Source organism: Dreissena polymorpha, chromosome 9 (assembly GCF_020536995.1).
Source record: "Dreissena polymorpha isolate Duluth1 chromosome 9, UMN_Dpol_1.0, whole genome shotgun sequence".
Lineage (NCBI taxonomy): Eukaryota > Metazoa > Mollusca > Bivalvia > Myida > Dreissenidae > Dreissena > Dreissena polymorpha.
In genome coordinates this window covers 79,412,806-79,435,951 of record NC_068363.1, presented here as the reverse complement: position 1 = coordinate 79,435,951, position 23,146 = coordinate 79,412,806, and the positions used below count along the sequence as shown (strand labels likewise).

The window sequence follows — 23,146 nt, the reverse complement described above, 5'->3', positions numbered from 1 at the left end:
GAACAATGTCTAAGCGCCCGTCCCAAAACCTAGTCATGAAAATACTTTATTCTCCAATTAATGTACGTTTAGTCGCCATTGTGACAAATTAGAAAGTACATAACATGAAAACCTACACAAAACATGCATCCGTATAATGTTTAATCAAACGACGATTACATTTTTCAATATGTTACAGCATATTTACATCGCACGCTGCTAACGCGAGATTCGAAAAATGGCTATGAGTTGTACGATACATATTTATGTACACATCAGCATTTTCAATTATTGTTTTAAATTTTAGTATTAATGTAAAAAATATGTAAACATATCTGATTAGTAGTCAGTTCATCTATATACAGAGATATATTGTATGAACAAAATTAGTACATATTCGACAATTAGTTATAGTACATACACACTGCAAAGAAGTATAAAAACACACAAACAACCAAACATAAATAAATACAATAAGTTATATTATATCAAATTTTGTGCATGGGAGCTGTTTCCCGTTTAATGTTAAATACGAAACAAAATAAACCTACAATATACGTGATTTTCTTCCATATACTTAATACACAGGTAAATCTGTATAATATTCCATTATAACGTGTTCTTTATCTTCATGGAAGAAGTGAATACAGATAGAAACACACTTATTGCGGTCCTCTCATCACATAATATTCACTTTTTTCCTCCAACTGATATCGTTATTTATAATCAGTCCGAGCACTTGACAAGTTATTATTTCTCGCGGACACTTACTTCGGTAATTTTCGATTTTCTTTCGGCTTTGGTATTCTGGAACTGGTGCCTGTATTCAATAATAAAGAGAAGAAGTTTATATTGAGGTGAATTAAATAAAAGAGATATGCATTTATTTATAATAAGACAAACTTAAGGTAGAAACTATTATATCATTTTGAAATTAAACACAGTTTCAGCAATTTGTGATTTCACCAGGTATGTTAGTTTATGAGAACAAGCATTATACACTTGTCCCACATCTATATAATTGTAACTTGGTTATTTTGGTTGTGTTATGTTGCTCTTCTTTTCAAATATTCAGCACGTTAAAATATTCTACAATGACTTAATTGGTATTTTTAAAAACATGAAAGAATATAATAATTTAAATGTGTTTTACCTGCACTATGCACATTGGTCGAGGCATGATCGATAGTACTGTAGTCGTCGGAACGTCTGTATGCATAGTTTCATAAATAATTTACTACATGTTTGTTATTACACATCGTTTTCTAAGCTATTAATACATGCGTTACCCTACCCATATGTAAAATCATTGGACCTCATATAGAATAACAACTATCCTTTCAACTGAGTTCATGAACTCAAGAAATACGTTTTGATAAAGACACTATTGAAGTGTTTAGGCGATTGCTTTAAAACTTACTCTGTCCTTGTTGCGTCTGAAAGCAAATAAAACTGACAATAAATAATAATAATATATGTATTATATTGTCTTCCAAAAAATAAGCGCAACATTAGCTTCACTTTATTAACATTTATTCTGATATTTCCGGGAAATTTAATTATCTTACCAGAAAGTGTGTCATAGACAGTTGTTTTTGCCGATTTTAGCCTGAAAGTAAAACAAACGAAGCAGTTAGTGTATTCGACTGAAAAACGGTTTTGAGTGTACATATTGTCATAAATAGTTATAAATAGTTTCAGACATTAAAACAATTAACCCAAATACCGATGGTAAACATTAAAATTGATATATTTATGAAGACCGACACTCGCTTGCCAATATTATAAAGCTTATAAATAAAGACAATTTTTTTTTTAATTTATTGTTATGAGTTGCAAACATTTACCTTTCTTTCTCTGAAAGGATAAAATATCGATATTAATACATTTGATATACCAAATATAATTCATGTATTATGTTAAGGATTGGGTTTAGTTATAATACTAAGGTTACTTTTTAATTTGGTTACCTTTTCAAATTGTAATTGTATAGTATATATAGTATTGAACATATTTTTATATACATATATATATGAAACTCTTTTTACACTATAACTAATCAATATCCCGAAAATTGCCGTTTAATTCAAATATCATTGCAAAATAATTCAAAGGCACTTCTTACGTTACACATTCATACTTCTAATTCGTCATAAAACTCTTAAGATATTTGAGATCGTGCTTAACAATGTTTCATTAAAATTATGAATCCAGCTATTAGACGGCTTTCTTTTACATATTAATAGTTCCTTAGGACGATATGATTAAAAAAGTATAATTAATGTTATAGTTGGTAAGAATGATTGTGTGTGCCATGCTCTTCAACACACATGCAACGAATGAATTACCTAAGTTTAAAATCAAACAAAACGAACATTTTCGTTGCAATCAAAATTAACCCTTCAAAAAAGTATTAACACAATTTTGACGGCTGGGTTGTTCAGACAAGGCATTAAAGCCAATGAAAACTTGGATGGATCTGTATTCGGGATTGTTAGAAAATTCAATTCGGGATTGTACGAACATTCAATCCCTGTCGGCGGACATGATGGGTTCTTTCGGAGATAAATGCAAAATTGTGCCGTCTGAGCGATGAGTTGCAATTAATGTTACCGCCAGGAATGGATCCTTATTATGTGAATGTTAGATATAGATAAACTGTTGAAATATTTCGACTTAACATAAATATGTTTGGATCGCGTCATTGTGTTTAAATGTAATATTGCACTTATACTTTTAGTAATGATTTCCGAATCGTCGATTAATTACAGTAACATTTAAATAGGATTGATTTCTTCATATTTATCTTTTTACAAATTTATTAATAAATAATCAAGAAATTAAAAAAAAGTAAGTGTTTCGTTAGAAATGCATTTGAGTGTAAACAATCAAATATATGTATATTAAATGGTAAAATTAAATAAATGTAAGAGAAGTAAACCTCGAACTTTAAGTAATGATTTCCGATTCGTCGATTAATTACAGTAACATTTAAATAGGATTGATTTCTTCATATTTATCTTTTTACAAATTCATTGATAAATAATCAAAAATTAAAAAAAATATGTAAGTGTTTCGTTAGAAATGCATTTAAGTGTAAACAATCAAATATATGTATATTAAATGGTAAAATTAAATTAATGTAAAAGAAGTAAACCTCGAATTTCGTCCGGGTGAGTTATATCGTCCATTATAACATAATCTTCCGTGGAGCTTCAAATAAGAAATACATGTATCGAAATCAATATTGCCGTGGGTTAAAATATGACTTTGTTTAAAATAAAGGTTTACGAAAATGTGTATTTAATTGAACATTTATAGTATTTATTTATCTCTGACAACATTGTTTACATTATACTGGTAATATTGAATAATACTTAACAAATTCAGTTATAGTCCTACCTATGTTTATAAATAGATTTATACAATTTATTTTGAAATGTTCTAGTACTTAACTTAAATTGCCAATTGTTGATGCTTTGCTGCTCATGGCAATATGAAATGCATCAGAATTACTTTATTTAATAAGCCTGTGTTCTTGTTCAAAAATGCATTGTGCACTGTACGATTTGCTTCACGCAACGTAAAATTTTGTCACCGATTTCAGGCGTATTCAAGAATTTATTCTAATACATTAAAGATAAACTGCAAAAAACTTTCATGCACTAAAGATTTTTGCAAATGTATTTCAATAACTTTTGATATTTGAAAAAAAAACAGTTCTTATTTGTGTGTTTACATTCCGTCCAGCACGTGTGTAAACCCCTGAAAACCCCGTTGATTCTGCATCCTGGAACAAGGTGTTTGGGATTTGAAATTACTTGAGGATTATTCAATTATTCATGTGCTCATTTTTCATTGGAATTTTTTTGAAAACGATGTTAAACTATTTTTTTATTTTACAACATATAATGTATGTACACACCTGTTCATTCTTGAGTTGACATACAGTTGAACGGCTCCTATTATAATACATGCATATATTACTGGTGTGAAATCACGCTTTATACATACACTACTAGTTGAGTTAAATTCATTTCAAGTTAAGTAGCTATAGCGTTTATAAGTAATATTTCAATACTTTTATTTAAAATATTTCATATTTTACTGAAAGAGCGGTAGTTAAGCTGCAATTCAGAGTCTATGGTGTTTCTTTTTAGTTATATGACTTCATACATTTTGAAGTTGCAAATATTTTAAAACAAACAAACACAAAAACATATAGAGAATGTACCAGCATTCGCCCTGTAAGCTGATGATCTGAAATGTTAAACATTGCTCAATTACCTAGTATGTTCAATTGCATCAATTTAAATTTATTACACAGCTCACAATGTATTAAGGTATTTGTTAAGATTAATTTCATTGTATATTCTTAAACCGTTGCGCAGGATAATAGAATGGTATATGAATTTGTGTTTCTTTACGTAAGCGATCAGAAAATTGTGAACGTTTAACTTTTCATTAAACACTCGCCACAGTTCTTTATGATATTCGATCGTCTGAATTTTTTATTTTTTAAAACATTACTTTCAAACTGAGCAATAAAACATATTTGATATATTAATGAAAATCTGTTATTGTTAACAAAACGTACACATAGGTATTCGGGTTAGGCGTCACACTCTGATCTTTCGATTTTCTGAAAACTGAAAAAAGAACAATATATTATTCATTTTTTTAAATAAATAATAAGCTGTTGTATATTGTCATGTTAATAATCTCAGCATATTATATGTGTGCTTATTGTTAAAGCTTTTTTTTATTTTAGAGGTCGTACGATTCCATTATTTTGAGCATAGACTAATTTCGATGACTTTGTTTAAATTAAGAACGCGGCTCTCGTGACGACGTCACACGCATGCGCTTCGAGTATTTTGTTTTACTAACATTACTACACTAGAAAATAATTACAGACACGACTTAAATCAGAAAAAAAAAACAGTTTAATTGCATTTAAAATTCTTAGTTCAATTGAAATAATCCAAATTTATGCATATTCCGTGCATTGTTTCGGTACTCTTCATTTAACTAACACATGAATTGCAGACCACTGCACTAGTGTAAACACAACATTTTCATATATTTGATTTATTTTAAAGAAAATTCTTTTACTTTTTCACGATTCCCTTAAAATGTTGCATGGAACAATGTGTTCGCGCACATTGCAAAAATAGGTGATATTACGATATACACACGTTTAGTAGGTAAACCCTGTCCCGATTGGATGATAACTTTATCAAATCTTGAAATAGTTACACATATGCCGAAATTTTATTTGAACAAATTGCGAACGTTGTTTGTTTTGCAATTCTTGAGCACTTTTTCGTGTCAATGTTGCACATACGAAGATCGACCGATACAACTGAAACTTGTTAACTTAAAAAGAAGTTATGAAAAAGTTAAATTAATCTTTCAGTGTCTAAAAATTTGGTCAGTGAATCGAATTTCTAAGTTTTGTTGACCTCATGCCTATTGCAATCGAGTACTCCCGCTTTCGGATATGACGTCTCGACTCAAGGTAAACAACGCATGTAGTGTATGTAATATTCGGGTGTGTATGAAACTATCGGCTTTGCATGGTTTAACACGCTGTAAATAAACAATTTTGACATGCATTTAATGGGAATGAAATAAATCGTTAAAGGTACATCGTTTATTGCGGCATTGTTTGAATTCATTTAGAAATTATTTTACTTGTTTCCTTAACCGCTCGACTCAAGGTAATTGGAGGATATGATACTATTTTCCAGCGTTAAGAGTAACTTTTGTGCAGTTTTGAAACTTAGTTAGGATTGTCAAATCATTTTTATGATCCTTACTGTTGCTCAACGTCGGATTTCTTCTGCGCATGAAGCAAAGAACGGGAACAGCTATAATTGCCATAACGACCATGATCCCAGAACCAATTGATGCACCGAGTATCAGAGTCAGATTTGCTAAAAAAACAAATGGCACTTATTTAAGGCATGATATTTCCATTTGTATAATTTCTTATGTTAAATGAATTTGTAAATACTTTTGAACATTAAAACAATAAATACAAAACATTTTTTTCGACACAAGAAAACGTGATGCCTTTATATTTTACTGAATTAGTACGGAATAAACTCGAATACAGAACTATTCATACATTTCTTTGTACACTCAGGTGGTGAACTGCTCCATTTTCCTGACAGTTCGCAGGTAATAGTACCTGCCCCACTCAATGCAAATCCTTCATTGCAAGAAAACGTTAAAGATGCATTGACTGTTGTCATGACTGGATAAGTCAGTATGCGCCCTTCATGTATTTCAACGTTGTCACAATCTGAAGCAAATATCATTAATTTTATATTTACATAATAAAGTAAAGAGGAAGTGTCGCTAGTCAAATTAAACCAATGGACGAAAATTTATTAAAACATATTACAAGTGATCACAACATGAAAACCTGAAGTAGTAACTGTATAATATGCGAAGTGTCAATAAAGATAACGATACCAGTGCAAATCACAGACACATCATGCTCGTGAGAACAGTTATGGTAAGTGGTGTATTCACAGTCGTTGATATGAGAGGCATCGTCTTCACAGTTGAGATCGTCGATGAAAATGGGACCAGATCCTATTCCATAACTTCCTTTGACAGCAACGGACTTGGCATGCCTGAAGAAGGCGATCAGTTTTTAAATATCGTTTAACATAACGTATTTTTCTGCCTTGATCCTGCTTCCTTCGTTAGCCTTGACCCAATAAAGCAGTGAGCGTATAAACTAGTGGAAATCCGGTATTAGATCGCGTGACGCATCTTATACAATGTATGTGTTTTCGTACGATAAGGATCATTACCATATTTGATTTTTAAACGGTAGTTTGCAGAACGGAAATACTATGTACAGGTAGTGATAAACAATCCATTCATTTTCAAATATCACACTCTTGATAAAACGTCTTGTATACCGAGAATGATAATTTCGACCGAGGCGAACTTAAATTATAAAATGGCGATAATCATCTGCTCTTAATGTCAGTTACGCCTTGGCATCTCTTAAAGCTAAGCAAAAGTATACTATGTAAAATAGTAATACGCTGATTGACTTGTATTGTACGTATACATATAACATATGCCGACTAAATTCATGTTGAATATTGCCAGTAATTGAAGACCTGGACTCACACATTACGATGATACTGTATCAGATCAGATTGCAGTTTATCGTTGGGCGCTGATCCGAAGTCTAAATGAAGTTTTATTCGTAAGAACATGTTTGTTACTAAATGATAATGAAGTTGCTTTCAAAAAAGGTTTGAAGGAAGCATAATCCATATTTAAATTTTGTTGGTTTTAAAAAGTTATAAACAACAAAGACAATATTTCGCGCATCACATAAAGGAAGAATAATATGTAGATATGAATATTATATATTTAAGCGAACAAACCAATACATGGGTGACGATTGTCGACAGCAATGTAAGCAATGACGAAACATTTTCACTGAAATCGGGGTTTGCATTGCTTCACAGAATTGTAAGCTCATTGTAAAATTGATTGTAAATCATCGATGTATAGAGCCTGCGAACCCTTTATAATCAGCATTGTCAAAAACTGTTTCGGAAAGCAGTGTTAATGATTGGATACAAGTTTTTGAAACAAATAGATCAACGTTTTAAAAATAAAAAGTTTTTACTTGTCAAGGCTGTTTGCAAAAAAAAAACAATCGTGTTTCTGGTCAGCACCGTTTGCATCAAATGCAATCGATATATTTCCAAATGAATGGCGAATTAAAAGACCTCTTGAAGTGTTATTATTTTGTTAAAACGATGGATGACGTTAATATCATCATACCAATTTATAAAATGTCACGTTCGTTGAATTTTCTGTTTCTTTTGATCTGTTTACGTACCGTCTGTGCAACAAAGACGTTGTAGTAAACGACTGTAAACTGATTACTGAATATCTAAAATCTGTTATGTGTGATAATTGAATGCTCAATTTCGTGATTAACGATCAATAAAATTAGTATATCATCGTTTAATTTTTTTTAAATATAACTCATAACGTATATTATAAAACCTTGAAACTATTGTTAAACATGGAACTATGTACTGCCAGAAAACAAAGAGTTAATCGGCCGTCATAAATGTTGACATCTAAGAACCATTGAAGGGCGTAGATTATGTTGAGGTTAACTAATTTTCCTATCGCGACCTATTTCCTTTGTGTCAGATACTTTGTTTTTATCTCGGCATCAACCATGTATTCTTCAGCTTTTAGTGTAGATTTAAGTTGTCTTATTATTTAAACAGTTTTTTCAATAACCCATGTATGTTGAAAAAACAACAACAACAACACCGTGTGTGTTCACTGAATATTAATGTTTCGTTGTATCAAAGGAAATGATTGAATATACGTACAAGTATCCCATCATTCTGCAAATCACCTCCGCTTCTTTCATCCCAAAGTCATCACTACATACGGTACCCCAGGTGTAAAACACTTTCATCTCGACCCGCCCTTCGGCTGGGTTGCTTCCATTCACAAGACGCACACTTTGCACCTCCAGAGGTTTACCTATGCAACAGACGTAATTGTGAAAAGGAATTTCTACATACACACTCGGACTGTTATATTTCGTTTAAGTTAAGAAGATTGAAACAATACATACATATACATATCACTATAATTATATAATACTAAATTTTGTATTTAAATGTTGTAATATCAGACTATTTTAATACATGTTTTTTTAAGATAATGTGAGATTGAATACAACACATTGTCATTTCAAAGAATCAATTTATTTTGTGAACAAACACAACCTATTAAGACAGTTCATGTTTTACTGTTATTTTAAATAGCTATCAATATGTTCAGATATGTTAAACTTTTCGTTCATATATTGAGTAGATTAGGTGTTTTATTTCTTCAAGCGTACTATTTCTTACTGTATTCGATGCAGTTTCCAATGGTTTTCCACGTGCCGTTTTCGCAGATCGCGCGCAGCTGACCAACGTAGGGCTTGTAGAAAGAGCAATCGCCGTACATTACTATGTTCGAATCATTGAATAGAAACATCCTTTCATCCATGTTGGTGACAAGTTTGCCACATTCTTCATTGTTATGAAAAAACGACAGTATCAGTGTGAGTGTGAAGCTGCTACAGATGAAGGACAAACATAAATACGGCAACAAGCTTTTTGCGATATTAAGAATACTAATCATATGCATTTAATTTATCATCACCAAATAGTAACATTTAAAAATAACTAAACAATTATTTGTGAATATAATTTGTATTGGTTGATTTTTGTTTATTTTTAAAGATATTGCTAAAATAGACGGTAATATATGTATACTATAAAAGAAGAGACCATAATCCATGTCAATTGTGTGGAAGGCAAATGGTCTCAATTGTAAATTCAAAGAATTAATGTCTCTGTACTTGTGACGTCTTTGTTTCGGACTTTGTACTGTAGTGTGTCGTATGATAGCATTTTATCACTTTCCATAAAATATCGACCCCTGCTAATATTTAGAGTTGTCTCCCACTTACGCGTCTGGAATTTTTATGTTGTTTATATTATAAAACGTGGCATTTACTTACCGTTGCAAACCAACGAAACGTCGTTTGAGTGATTACATGCACCTGTTGTCCTGTACAGACAATCCTTAATGTTTGCACGATCAGATGTACAATCCAGGTGATCAATGTAAATGGGTCCTGTACCAGGTCCGTAGAACGAGCCATTGTAGACAGCAGCAGCACGATACCTAATCGGTTAATATTTGCTCAAGTAACTATTATATTGACTTAACAAGTCATCGAGTTTAGATATATGAAATATTTTTTAGTTTGATTAATTTTTCTTACAAATTAGGCGAATGTCCAACCTTATGGTAATGTTATATATTTTCAAAACTAATAATACAAAGAAGGTAATGCATGTTATCCAATGTAAATCAAAACATAATAATGATTTCCTCGAAGAACAGTTATTTATATGCGGTATTATTTCAAGGAAAACACAATCATGTATTTTTAATATTTCAGTTGCCAAAATATATCAACACAAGAAAAACGGTAAGTGATCAGGTATCTTAATGTTAGACCAAACTTTGAAATATTGATTAGTGCTGCGTAACTACGATCATCCCGTATACATATATAAGATTCAGATGCACGAGTACATATATAAACATATTCGAACCTTAGATTTATAGATTTGCATGCAATATCACCGTCCACATAAATAAACTCATTGGCGCATATCGTGCCGTATGTATTTTTGACAGTTATTTCCAATCTTCCGGCGTTTGCATTAGGACCGTCAGCGAGCCGAACTTGTGTTATGTTCAAAGGTGGACCTACAGTAATAAACAATTATAATTAATTTTTATCTTCGTTAACTGACTGTAAACACATGTTTGATCAACCAACTTATATATATATATATATATATATATATATATATATATATATATATATATATATATATATATATATATATATATATATATATATATATATATATATATATATATATATATATATATATTATAAATACGCAACCGTTTAGTTTGTATGACTTTAATCTATTTTGTAATCTATTTATGCCATTATTCAAGTTTATATGTACACATCAATCATAATTAGAAAATGTAAGACACCACTTACTTAAGATACACTCTACATTATTGGCAGTCCATTTTCCATTTTGACATCGAAATGATGTAATATTTGAAAAGTGTCCTTCTCTGCATATCAAGTTAGCTGTTGTCCCATCCTCAGAGTAAACAAGAGAACCTCTCGACACATTTAGTTTAGGGCATTCTGAAATAATTTTGTGGCACATCACAATCACTACATATGTTTAAACAAACAACAAATGACGTATAATTATGAAAAGATATCAATGTATTGACAACTGTTGGCTGCATTAAGACCCTATGTATGTCAGTTTAAAATAGAAAAAAACACTTTTGAAAGTAATTCGTATTATCCAAGCTCAACATATTACATAGTATTCCGTTTTCCAAACAATATATCTTACTGTTTGTATTCCTTGATGTGATGCATGGATATCAAACATAGCTTAGTTAATAAGGTGTATATATATATATACATGCAATCGATGATTTTAAAGCAGGTAGCATGTAACAGATTTGTGTAGAGTTATGCATATGTGCTTAACAAGAAAACAGTTTTCTCATCCAACTAATTTCATTATTCTTAGTTTTAATAAGACTTTAAGACTTTCGAATAGACAAAAGAATGTGTGACTGTTATTTGTCATGAATAAAATAGTGTAAAAAAAACCACTGTCATTTGTGCTCTTTGAAATGTCACTTACCTGAGCAGACTAGTATCATGGACCCGTCACAGTCCCTCAGATAACGAAAATATTCAAATGGGTCATCAAACATGAAATTACGCATTCTGTATGCACATTTTGAATTACAATAGACATTCGAAGCAAGTATCAAACCACTTCTATGTTCATGTTTAGCACAGCAACGGTTGGTTAAATAACTGGAATAACAAAGTCATAAATTGAACATTTCTTGCAAAAACAACTTTATTTTATACAAAGCGATCAATTCAACGATGGTTGTATTTAAAAGGAATGCCTTTTAACCTCAACTTGCTTGATCTGTTTAATTACAAAATGTTTTCATTTCCACTTGATCTGATAAAAAATTACAAAATGTGTTCATTTCCACTTGATCTAATATTTATCAGCTTACGTCATGTTCAACATGCTGCACATTCCCGAGGGATTGTATGAATATCCACATAATGAGCGCCAAACACCGTCATGTAATAATTCCACAACTCCGTTAAATTGGTTGGAACCGTTTACCAACCTGATGTCGGAAAGGTAAACAGTCTCGTAGAAGTCTATGAAACAAATTTAATTTAAAAAATATGTTTGTGAATTAAAATATATGTAGGCTTTAATGAACACGATAATACTAGCATTAATAATCTAATTAAATTAATTTTTAGCAATGCATCAGTTTAAACAGAAACATTTGCTATACGTCTTTTTGTATCCTTCTATTTGCCTTGTTTATTTATAAAGGTCGTATTCTGGCGTTTTTTGCCGCATGAGTTGATATATGTGAGGCGTTATTTTACGAGGCCGAAAGTAAGTCAAGATATACTATAATATAAGGAAGTGAAACTCCAGCTGCTGGAGTAGTATTGAATTATTATTATAAACAACTAGTTGATCCTTTTATTCCAAGAAAACTGGTCCTTTAAAATAATGTTTCAAATTTAGGTAATTATAGGTGAGAAAAGGCTAACATTTATTTATGTTCAAACAGTGTATAATTTGATTAATAAAATATCCATCATGCAAACATCTGTATATGAAAACAAGGAACCAAAGCAGAATATTCCGTTGATAACAAGTTTTTTGTCGCCATTTCACTTGTTCCCTTCCCTGCTTAATGATGTTTTATGGCATTTAAACGGAGTAGGGATCTGTTTAATTGTCAGTTTTGAGAGAAATACACGTTTTTTTACGAAATGCTATTCTTAAGACACAGGCTGTCGCCGCAGTATAAAATTAAATCGAACATATGCTAAAAAAATGGTATGTTTAAAAACTAGAAAAACATCGCATGTTGTGAAAGAAGCACATAAATACTTCGTCTGACAAACACAAGTCCGTAAGTGGCTTTTGCGTGTAAAAATATAACGGTTTTTCTTACATCGCTCGAAACGGATATTTACGAAATTTAACTTATGGAAGTACCGGAAGTTCGCTTTCTCAGCGGTTAATTACGAAAACAGATGTCACACTGTAAAATTATACCCTCGTCTTTAGTTGGTTGTATTATATAGTGAACATATCTCGTTATTCTTGTGGGATTTTTTAAGCTATACAATTATTTAAAATATCACACTGCATAATCACCTGGTAAGGCGTCATAGCAATAGACATGTTAATCGTAGTTAATGCGATATAGATACATTATTTCTGGTTTGACATGCCAATTTTTATAATGAAGGTCTTTGAGGCGGTAACATTAATATGCCACCAGTAATCTTTGACACTACATTAGAATGGGGCTCAAATGAATGATTAATACCATGATAGTACTCCTATTTTATACTTGAATGGCGATAATTTCGTGTATAATCTATTATTAACTAGTAGTTATAATTCTACAATTCGTAACAATAACGAATGTAAAGAACATAGAACTCTCAGTTCATTAACGAAAATGCTCTACAAATACTCAGTAAAAATAAGATAAAAACATTATCACGCATACTGAATGTTAAATACCTTAAACGTGTCATTTGTAATAAATCAAATTATATAATATATAATATTCGCAAACTAGTTCATATACACCATTTGGTTTTACAGAAGAATAATTTCAGTTGTTTTAACGTGTATATGACTAAAGGGTACAGCATATCTGCTCTAAAATGAACATGGTGCACAACAATTAACCACACCTAAGCTACACAAGTTTTTGTTAAGGGTTCAACTTTCATTACATCAATAATTAGCGACATTTCTGTATATTGATTACATTGCACTACATTACCCGCTTTAACAAAAAACTTTCGTAGCACTACACACTTATGCTTATTTAATTTTGTTCTACAAGAAGGAGCATGTGTACCCTTTTATAAATTTTATATACAAGTATAGCAGTTAAGTTTGTTTCATAATCATTAGTTAATTAGTATTTGGTTGTTGGTCTTTAAACTCTCAATATACCTGGAATATAACGTTGACATTAAGTACGCGCTCTGTTTTATGTCAAAGAATCGACGATGTTACCAAGTTGGTGTAGCACGAGTTACAAAATAGTAAGGTGTATACGTTTGCAAGCCGTTTGTTACAAACGTTGAAGTGTCGTAACTTCTTTCTAAAACGAGTCAAGGCATTTGTTGCTTAGCGGATAAAAAGCTATACACAATTCGAATTCCATCGAGCGGGTAGCCATGTAAATTAAGAGTCCAAACGAAAATACTCAAATTAGAATGGCTTTCTCAATGATTCGTTTAGTAAACAAATATTTTTAATTATCGAACGACACATAAAAATCGCCTTATTAAAAAGAATATTGCATTTAGTGATACTCAAACTATACGGTTGCTTGTGGCTTCACCCGAGGCAGCAATCTCGAAGACTCCTCCTTAAAGTAATGCTCGAAACTGATGTTCTCACTTTATAGAAAAAAGTTATTTGCTAGTTAATGTATGTATTGCCATGAATTTGATTATCAGTTGTTTTTGTAATTTATGACAGGTTTATTATGAGTATAACATTGAAAGTGGGCTCAGCATAAACTTACCTCCGCATAATACACCGGCATCATTGGCATGGCTGCAAGTAGTCCCTTTACTAAATGCACACTCAGTTATGCTCTTTTCTGAACCACTGCAGCGCAACGATTCCATATGTATCGTGCCGGAACCAGGACCGAATCCGACATTACTATCGGCAAAATCATTGATATCATTTATATACCTGTGAAAGAAATTGTAAAAAAAATAAATATATATGCTTGTTGAGTCGTGGGTAATTTTCATAAATAGGTTACATCACTCATATTTTATAAATATATGACTATGAATTATTATAAACATAAATAATAATGTTAATACTCTATATTTGTTGCTTTTTTTCAAATGTTAATCGTCTGTTATAATTATAAATAATCAATTATCTCGATAGTGTCAAATCGCTATCTTGAAAATGTTTACTTGTTGAGCCGTGTATTCTGATTGGCTAGTCCAATGTCAAGGTTTGCATACCTATAAATAGCCTCAAAACTGACATAACAGAGGAGGTAAATTTCTTGTGAAAAAATATCAACAGACGATGAAGTATGGAAAATACTCATACATAAACGATTTGGGGTCACTTAGGAACACTACATGAACAATTTGTAAAAGAGGAAATATCTAATAAAAGCTCTGATGAATTACAATATTTACCTTGTTTTTCTCGAGTTTGTGATCAGCAAAATTATGGTGACCTGGTCAAAACTCTTTTCTGAATAATGTGGGAACGTTCTATCACGTAATTTCACGCGATCTTTATAACCACGAATGAAATAGGTCCCACGACTTAACAAGAAACTACTGTATAAAAACGTCAACCTAGAACACACTTATTATATTACATACCCATTTGTTAAAACATCTTTACGACGCGATGTGTGACCATACCTGTAATTCATCATTCTACATAAAACTTGTCTCTCAGCGTGTCCCAAACCAGTTTCACAAATAGTTCCCCACACGTTGTTTATCTTGAGCTCCACCGTTCCTCCCAGTATGGTACTATTTATTCCAACGAGTCGTACGTCCTGAATTTGAATTGGACTACCTGTAATAAAAAGTATACGATTACTACGTTAACAGGCAAATTAGCAGTACTTATTCTAACTTAACTAGATCGTGACAATACACCGTTTAAATTCGTGAATTAAAATATTGTACCGGCCCTCCCAAAATGAATTTAAAATTATTTTTATTGAAGACTATATTCACTTAAATTAAATAATTATAACACTTAATTGTACAAACATGATGTAGTGCTTGTCCATGACCCTGTTCTATTGCAGATGTACTGAACTGTACGTGGATTGTCAGTATAACATAGAACTGTCACAGTTTTTGTCCTGAAGTCGTATGACTGTACGTTGCCATGTGAAACATTTAGGCGACCGCATTCTTTTAAAACAAACAAAAGTATATATATATATACATATATATATATATATATATATATATATATATATATATATATATATATATATATATATATATATATATATCTGTTATCTCTAGAAGGACTCATTGTTTTAACATATCGGTATTCAAACGTTTTGAAGGGATTCATTTCTCGCGATATGTAGTTAACAAACAAATAATCATTTTATTAATAAAGTATCAAAATAAAAATAAATCGTTTTGGTATTAGATACTTTTAATATTAAGATATATCTTATAATACAATGATTTTAAGATTCTTTCAGAAGATGTTGTATCTACCAGTACAGAGGATCCGCGTTGATTTTGACTGACATTTATCTAAAGAACTCGGCACACTATACGAACAGTTATGGAGATGGTTTTCTTTTCCATTACATGCAAGGTTCTTTATCATTGCATATCGTTCTTCCGCTACTGCGTAGGCATCGAGGTAATACCATGAAGCACTAAAGCAAAAATCACATTAGTTTAAGATGGCTATTTTTGTAAATATTTATCAATTTTAAGCTGTGTTTGGCGTAATATTATATCATTTAACTGAGTTTAACAGTAGACACTGTTCAATTGTTTGAGTTTTAATAAGTACAGTCATTTTACCCTATCCGATAAACTGTAAGCGCAACATTCTATATGTGCAATTTCAGTGTGCAATCGCGATCTTTATACTTAAGTGTCATTTTAATTTAAGGAAAGATTTTGAACACACTGCCGACTTATTTAACCGTCATAATTTTCCAAGAGCAAATATGCACGCATTTCATCACCTGAATCCTAACATTTTGCAAACGACTTTGGCATCTTCATAGTCAAATCCGTCGAAACACACTGTACCAGTTGCATTATCCACGTTTATTGCAATGCGACCTTCGTATGGACTTGACCCGTTTTCTAATTGGATTGTTTTAATGTTGTATTTACTATGATCTGAAAAGGTTCAACAATTATGGAATTCAATTTTTATATCATGTATATTTGTGTATTTGGCCATATTTTTGTCAATATATTCATTTCAATTTACAGCTAACTAATATTAAACTAGGCATAATTGTCCACAATATTTAGAGCGAGTTTTCAACTAGTTAACGACTTCTAACCGTTAGCTAATGCATTAAATGATCATCGCTACCTATACTGTTATTGATGGAAGTACACCTATGGGGGGGGGGGGGCTATCGATAGTTTACAATTATCCATGCCGTTATTCATCCTTTGTTTAGTCTACATAAAAGTATTTTGTACGTTGTAAATAGTTTGCGAGTTTGTATTTTTAATGTTACCTTGACATGCTATCCATGCCTGATACGGACAGGCGTGATTTTTTAAATGCTTACAGAAGCTTATGCTGGTTTCATTACCGATGCAACTGGTTATGGTGACACCTGGTTCCTCTAATAAGTTACGTTTGTAACTGGATTGTTTATACCTTTAAAGTGCAAAACACACAATCAATAAAGGAGAAGTTTTTTTTATATGTTATTGGCTCATTTCTAAATTAAATTACTGACAGTACTGGTGTGACGATGCTTTTGAAGAGAATATATAAAAGCATCAATTTAAGTTTATCTACATCACCACAATCGTATATGTGGGTACGAAAATTTGAGTACAAAAACAAATTTGGGGTACAACATTTTGGGTACGAAAAAATTCTGCCAAAACAAATTTTGGTATGAAAAAAATGGGGTTCGAAAAAAAGTTTGGGTGCGAAAACAATTTGGGTGCACACAAAAATTGGGTACGAAAAAACATTTGTTCGAACAAAAAATTGGGTACGAACAAAAAATGGGTATGAAAAAGAATTTGGGGGTACGGGGAAGTAGTACCCGTGGGGAACTTGACCCATTCAGCGAAATTGGGATGCGGGTTACATTCTCGATCAAATCTACAAATAACTACATTTGAGGTTTTCCCAGCGTCACAGCCACCTGGCAGTTTCGTGACTGGTTCTATCCCGAACGTCTGATAAATTTGAAAGGGGACGGGAACCAAGCTGCCTTTGCCTTTGTCAATGATAATCAGCGAGGTATGCTGATTGAGAAAATTAAGCTATCTCAATCGGACTGGCTCGGTCGTTTACATACGTTGCCATTGTGAATATTTTTTTATGGTATGATAACTTAGACGAGCTGCTTCGCTGAAGCAGCATCGTCAAAAATACAAATATCTTTATAAACTAAACAAAACAGGCCCGACTCGGAAAATTGATGTGCGTTATCCTGACCGTCTTTTATTCTACAACAAACTATGATAGAACAATACTATTTCTTAAGCGACCGAAAATAAATGATAAATCGGATCGATTTATTAAATGTTAAATTTATACGTAATTTTTTAACTCACCTTTTTCCAATCATAGAGCAAACAATGTTTGCCTTTGAAGCGTCTATGTAATAATTGTTCCGATTGATGTTCGTATAACCACAAAGTGGAAGCCACGTGTCACCTACCGAGACCTCCACAAACCCTTCCATGTAGTAGTCACTATTACCCGTCAGGCGAATATTGCGTACGACTATCGAACAGCAAAAACGATATAAAAACGATAAACTAGAATACCAAATAACTGGTTTTCTTACTCGTAAAAGGACGTTAAATGTTGGAGAAAAACTACTCATGCATTACCTGTATTTGTACACTGATTAGTTAGTTCAATCCATCTGCCTAATGGGGTGCATGTAAACATGAACTCTTGTGAAGGAAGTCCGTGAATACACGAGCCGCTGTATACATCACCGAAGTTGGTTATGTTAACGTGCTCAAGGCGACCATGGGCCGTTTCTAGTGTTGCATTTTGACAACCTGATTAAATAATGTTTATCAAATAAGAGTGGTCATACACCTTGATGACGACTATTTCATATTCGATAGATAACACGTGTGTAAGAACACAATATGTCAATAAATGTTAACTTAGAATCTTAAGTGTGAAGTTTATAATCATATTTATTCCATTTGCAAAACAACTACTATCTATCTTAAAGGGGCCTTTTCACAGATTTTGGAATTTAATGAAGTTTGTCATTAACTACTTTATATAGATAAATTTTAGCATTGGATCTAAAAATCTCCAGTTAATCAAGAATACAAATTTTAGTAAGAAAAAAAAAGTAACCCTCAACAGGGCTCGAACCACTGACCCCAAGAGTCCTGGAGTAAAAAGACTCCCATTTAGACCACTCAACCATCCGTGCTCATACCATGATTGATGTATTTTATAATTCATATTAGCAATCCTCGTAGAACTCTCAAAATTATTTAATCGTTTCGCATTGCAATGCTTTATAATTTTCAGGTTTTTAAATCGTCAAAAGATGCATATAATCGCTATTTTAGAGCATGGTCAATATTCAGTATTACTGTTTCCTCACAAATATGATAACTAAAACAAAAATTTGCGAATCTGAAACAACTTTTTTTTATTTTGTCAATTTCCCAAAACGTGGAAAGGCCCCTTTAAATATATGCAATTAGTTTTTCTAATAAGATAAACATACCGACGCACATTAGGCCAATATCTTTGGAGTGTGTGCATCCCGACGAACTGTATTGGAAACGGGGACAGTTGTTTATAGATTGTTCTGAACCCGAGCAATGCAGATAAAATATAGGTCCACGTCCGACCCCATATCTTCCGTCGATGTAATAGTCTAAAGAACTTTGTATCAAAGAAACAAAATACAATTGCATGCAAAGTAAGCTACTTGACGGGTTTATAAGTGTTACTTTAAACATATATGTGTTACTATAAGCATATGCTTATCTGTATATGCTGCGTGTTTCTGTTAAAGCATAACTAAAAGCAGATCTTCATTAAAAAATATAGACTTATTCATCTTTATCGGATCGCGATGCGTTACTTTCAGAGCAGATGTCTTATTTATTTACGAACCCTCAAAGTGACTCCGAAATAAATAGGACTTAAAAAACGCCAGGATGCCAAGTTCATTTCAACATTTGCAAAAACAATATTTTTAATTTCTTATACAAGACAGTTTATCAATAGGAATGCAGTGGAACAAATAAATAAATGGCTTTTATACATGCACTACTCTTTAATATTAATTGCATTATGTAAGTGTGCAATTGATCCACACTTCCAAAGTGTTCTTATGTCAACATCTATAGTGTATACGTATAGACAATGGAATTATTATTTGTGCTCACATCTTGCATTGTAGTGTAGTTAGTAATTTACCGTAAGTCCTTGTGCAGCATTCTACACAGTACATTTGCGTCATTCACATCGAAACCGTAAGAACACATTGTTCCCCAGACGCCATGTATTCTGATCTCAACTCGTCCTTCCAATGCGCTGTAACCACCAATCAGTCGGATATCTTTGTCGGTGAAGTTATCTACATTCGAAAGACAACCATCTTTAAATATTAAAACTACATCTTTATTTTTTTTTAAATCGCTGGGTTGGATTAATAAATAATTTGTTGTGTCTATATGTCTAGATCAACATTTGATAGTACAATTGAATAATTTTGATTGTAGCGTACTTACATCCTCGGTATGAAGCTGTGACCACACCCGTTGTGAAGAACACATATGATAATATAACTGAAGATACAAATATTTGTTTGCAGATAAATATAAATGACTAAGTGACGAACTTACAAACAAAACTAATTACAGTCCAACGTTTGCAACATCCAAAACGTGTTCGGGTGTAAACAGAAAACGATGTACAGGTACTTATGCTTATACACTAGATTTACAGAGACCCGTAAATACATCAAAGTGTGTGAATATTCAGTTAAGTATGAAATACACTTCAATATAAGATATCAAAAGACATTTATATTTGTTTTTCATTTAGAGTACTTATATATGTCGAGCATTGTAATAAATCATAGACACTTAGGTTTCAATTATATCTACGAGTGTTTTCCCAATATGGATATTTATACATTAATGTCATTTTACTTTTGATTTGGGCAATTAGTGTAATGTGGTATGAAATAGGGTGACTAGAATCGGTTCCAACATATAATTGTCCTTACGCCTTTTAGGGCGCTTTTGATGTCGGTCGCTATGCTTAAGGTTGCTTTTCCTAAAGTTCCAACAGGTAACGTTTTATCCATGACATGCTTATTCCAATGTCCAACTTTTATGGTTATCATCACTAACCAAATCGTTGCGGTTATTGTTGACCAATCGTTAGGCATTATGAGATCTTATCAAATCATAATATAAGTGGCATCTATTGTGTTTTTAAAACAGATTTGTTTTGGATGGCTCAGACAAAGTTAGCATCTCAACGGTCCTTGTTCAGAATATATGACATCTTAGTAATTATGGCCGACCTAGAACAAGACGACGAACAAGCTAAACCACGAGATATAACGTTCCGCATTATTTTAATGTTCAAAACCTGCCGAAAATTACTGGTATTCTTATGAAGTATTGAAACATCATTCGCGAGTTGATACAATTAGTAACGAGGATATCAGACCACCCACGGTCTGATGCGTATCACTGTATGTTCCTAATACAAATTACCTCATTTATTAATAAAGCCGTGTAGGTAATAAATCATTTAGCACCAATTATTGCCTTGATTTGTTGAGAGTTGTAAACACATGTTTTTTAAAAACGTAACTGTACGATGCAAGTTGTGCATACAATTATATAAGATAGCAAGTTGTTTGAGAACACCGATTTCATCGAAGAAGTAAAGCGTGACTAAATCTTCCAGCCGAAAATGAATGTTCTGGAGGCTGGACATCTGACTTAGCGCTGTTGTTTCCTCCGTTTCCCTATCTATTTTCAAGAACACTGCCCCCCCCCCCCCTCTGTTGCGTACTGTACTGTACTGTACTGCCTTTTGTGTTGTGGTAGCTAGTCCATCATTCTAATAAGATGTATTTTACCTATATTGTTATAGTGCGATTCATACGTCGTCAGCATCTGTCATACATTTTTAAGGAGTGCTCCGTTTAAAGATGATGCCATAGTGATGTTCATGCACAATTTGGCCGTATTTATATCCATCTGGATCCAGTCGAGGTCGTAATTGTTTATGCTGTCAATTCATATCGTTATTGAGCGCATGAATTCGTGATGAACGAGTAGTAATGAATCTGCACCTGTAAGGTCGTATGCTATCGGGATCGCAGTGGTTATTGTCGTGCAAGATGCAGGCATAGTCGCAGACCACATCAAAACAATCCGATTTGCAAGTTCTGATTGTATCTGAACTGGAAATCAAATTGTTATACAGATTGTGTAACATTATCCCAAAGAAGCGCCTCACATCGTATTGGGATATAATTTATCGCATTTTTTTGTCATTTAAACTGTAGTTAAAAAACATTCGCGAAAATATATGACATTCATTCGAAATAAATCGTAATAAAATCGCACGATACTGTAAACCTAGTATAAGCGATGTTCGGTTCCAGACGAGCTTTTAGACGCAATCATCCGTTGGGTCAAATCTGCATCTTCACGTCATTGAAATTAATGTAATTCTGTAGCCCGTATAATTAAACCCATTTTGAGCCTGAAGGGTGAAGAATATAGTATTATTACTTAGAACCAAGAACAATACGTCAATGGTTTGGATATATACAGGCTACAATTTAACAGAATTTTCTACGAAACTGTTGATGTAGATAGAGGCAAGGAAGGCCAGGTTTCATCCAAAATGAATTGGTGAATATTTGAATTTACGGAATATTTATTATTTCACACATAAGTTTTCTTAGAGATTTGCGTCAAGAAAAGTGGGATAATGACGATGGGACATCTTAATATCAATCACATCTGCTAGTATTTTATATTTGTTAAGACAAACGGAATGTCGCAATTCAAGTTATTTTAAGGTTTAATATAACCCTGTCTTTACCATTGGCCGTATTCTTGTTATGTACAAAACATATTTTATCCGTTCTAGTATAAATTCCAGTAAATTTAAATTCCCATGCCACTGTAACGAGGACGCAACCAATTTAGAGCTAGTTGTCACCTTACTGTATAGCTAAAGCAATCAACTTTATGTGTAATTTAAACAATTATACAAAACTAATATAATTAATTTCAATAAGCTATAAGATTGTGATTTGAATTATATTTCCAAATTGTTTATAACTCTGCTTTTTTGAAAGAATATAATCACATACGGTATGAAGTAAAGATACAAATATTTAAATGACTTTTCCATTTTTCAACTAGGAAAAGCTTTAAACTACCTGCGTGAACTGATTTATTAGTTATTTGTACAACTGGTCAATTGTTTCAAATTTAGCGTGATCCGGAAATGTTCTTTACTAACAGGATGAAAACTTTAAAATTCGTAAAATTAGAAGATTCTTACAGCCGTATTGCTAGGTGCGTAACTGAATTGGTCGTGTTCTTGGTGTGAGAGATGCAGAGCAGTCTTTGGAGAGATTGATGTTCAAATGCCTGGGTCCTGCGTTCTGT

The 23,146-nt window shown here is 32.3% G+C and overlaps 1 protein-coding gene and 1 long non-coding RNA gene across 2 annotated transcripts in view; both read right to left on the bottom strand.

The window, feature by feature from the left end:
- Positions 1 to 488: 488 nt before the first annotated feature.
- LOC127845189 (uncharacterized) lies at positions 489 to 1,590 on the bottom strand. The gene is made up of 4 exons (XR_008033103.1): positions 1,548 to 1,590; positions 1,400 to 1,415; positions 1,133 to 1,188; positions 489 to 799 (listed from the first exon to the last, which is right to left on the bottom strand). It is a non-coding gene; the product is annotated as an uncharacterized LOC127845189 (long non-coding RNA).
- Positions 1,591 to 3,116: 1,526 nt separating this feature from the next.
- LOC127846206 (deleted in malignant brain tumors 1 protein-like) overlaps positions 3,117 to 23,146 on the bottom strand; it is a 30,343-nt gene continuing 10,313 nt past the window's right edge. The window contains exons 2-26 of the mRNA XM_052377378.1: positions 20,225 to 20,281; positions 19,911 to 20,070; positions 19,210 to 19,256; positions 18,338 to 18,514; positions 18,056 to 18,227; positions 16,993 to 17,138; positions 16,480 to 16,639; positions 15,995 to 16,161; positions 15,527 to 15,673; positions 15,167 to 15,326; positions 14,287 to 14,462; positions 11,707 to 11,860; positions 11,313 to 11,491; positions 10,637 to 10,792; positions 10,170 to 10,326; positions 9,566 to 9,732; positions 8,907 to 9,071; positions 8,376 to 8,532; positions 6,463 to 6,626; positions 6,113 to 6,289; positions 5,802 to 5,918; positions 4,577 to 4,628; positions 4,214 to 4,239; positions 3,905 to 3,941; positions 3,117 to 3,192 (exon numbers count right to left, since the gene is read on the bottom strand). Of these exons, the coding sequence (XP_052233338.1) occupies positions 3,117 to 3,192; positions 3,905 to 3,941; positions 4,214 to 4,239; positions 4,577 to 4,628; positions 5,802 to 5,918; positions 6,113 to 6,289; positions 6,463 to 6,626; positions 8,376 to 8,532; positions 8,907 to 9,071; positions 9,566 to 9,732; positions 10,170 to 10,326; positions 10,637 to 10,792; positions 11,313 to 11,491; positions 11,707 to 11,860; positions 14,287 to 14,462; positions 15,167 to 15,326; positions 15,527 to 15,673; positions 15,995 to 16,161; positions 16,480 to 16,639; positions 16,993 to 17,138; positions 18,056 to 18,227; positions 18,338 to 18,514; positions 19,210 to 19,256; positions 19,911 to 20,070; positions 20,225 to 20,281 (3,353 nt within the window). The remainder of the gene's footprint in view (positions 3,193 to 3,904; positions 3,942 to 4,213; positions 4,240 to 4,576; positions 4,629 to 5,801; positions 5,919 to 6,112; positions 6,290 to 6,462; positions 6,627 to 8,375; positions 8,533 to 8,906; positions 9,072 to 9,565; positions 9,733 to 10,169; positions 10,327 to 10,636; positions 10,793 to 11,312; positions 11,492 to 11,706; positions 11,861 to 14,286; positions 14,463 to 15,166; positions 15,327 to 15,526; positions 15,674 to 15,994; positions 16,162 to 16,479; positions 16,640 to 16,992; positions 17,139 to 18,055; positions 18,228 to 18,337; positions 18,515 to 19,209; positions 19,257 to 19,910; positions 20,071 to 20,224; positions 20,282 to 23,146) is intronic.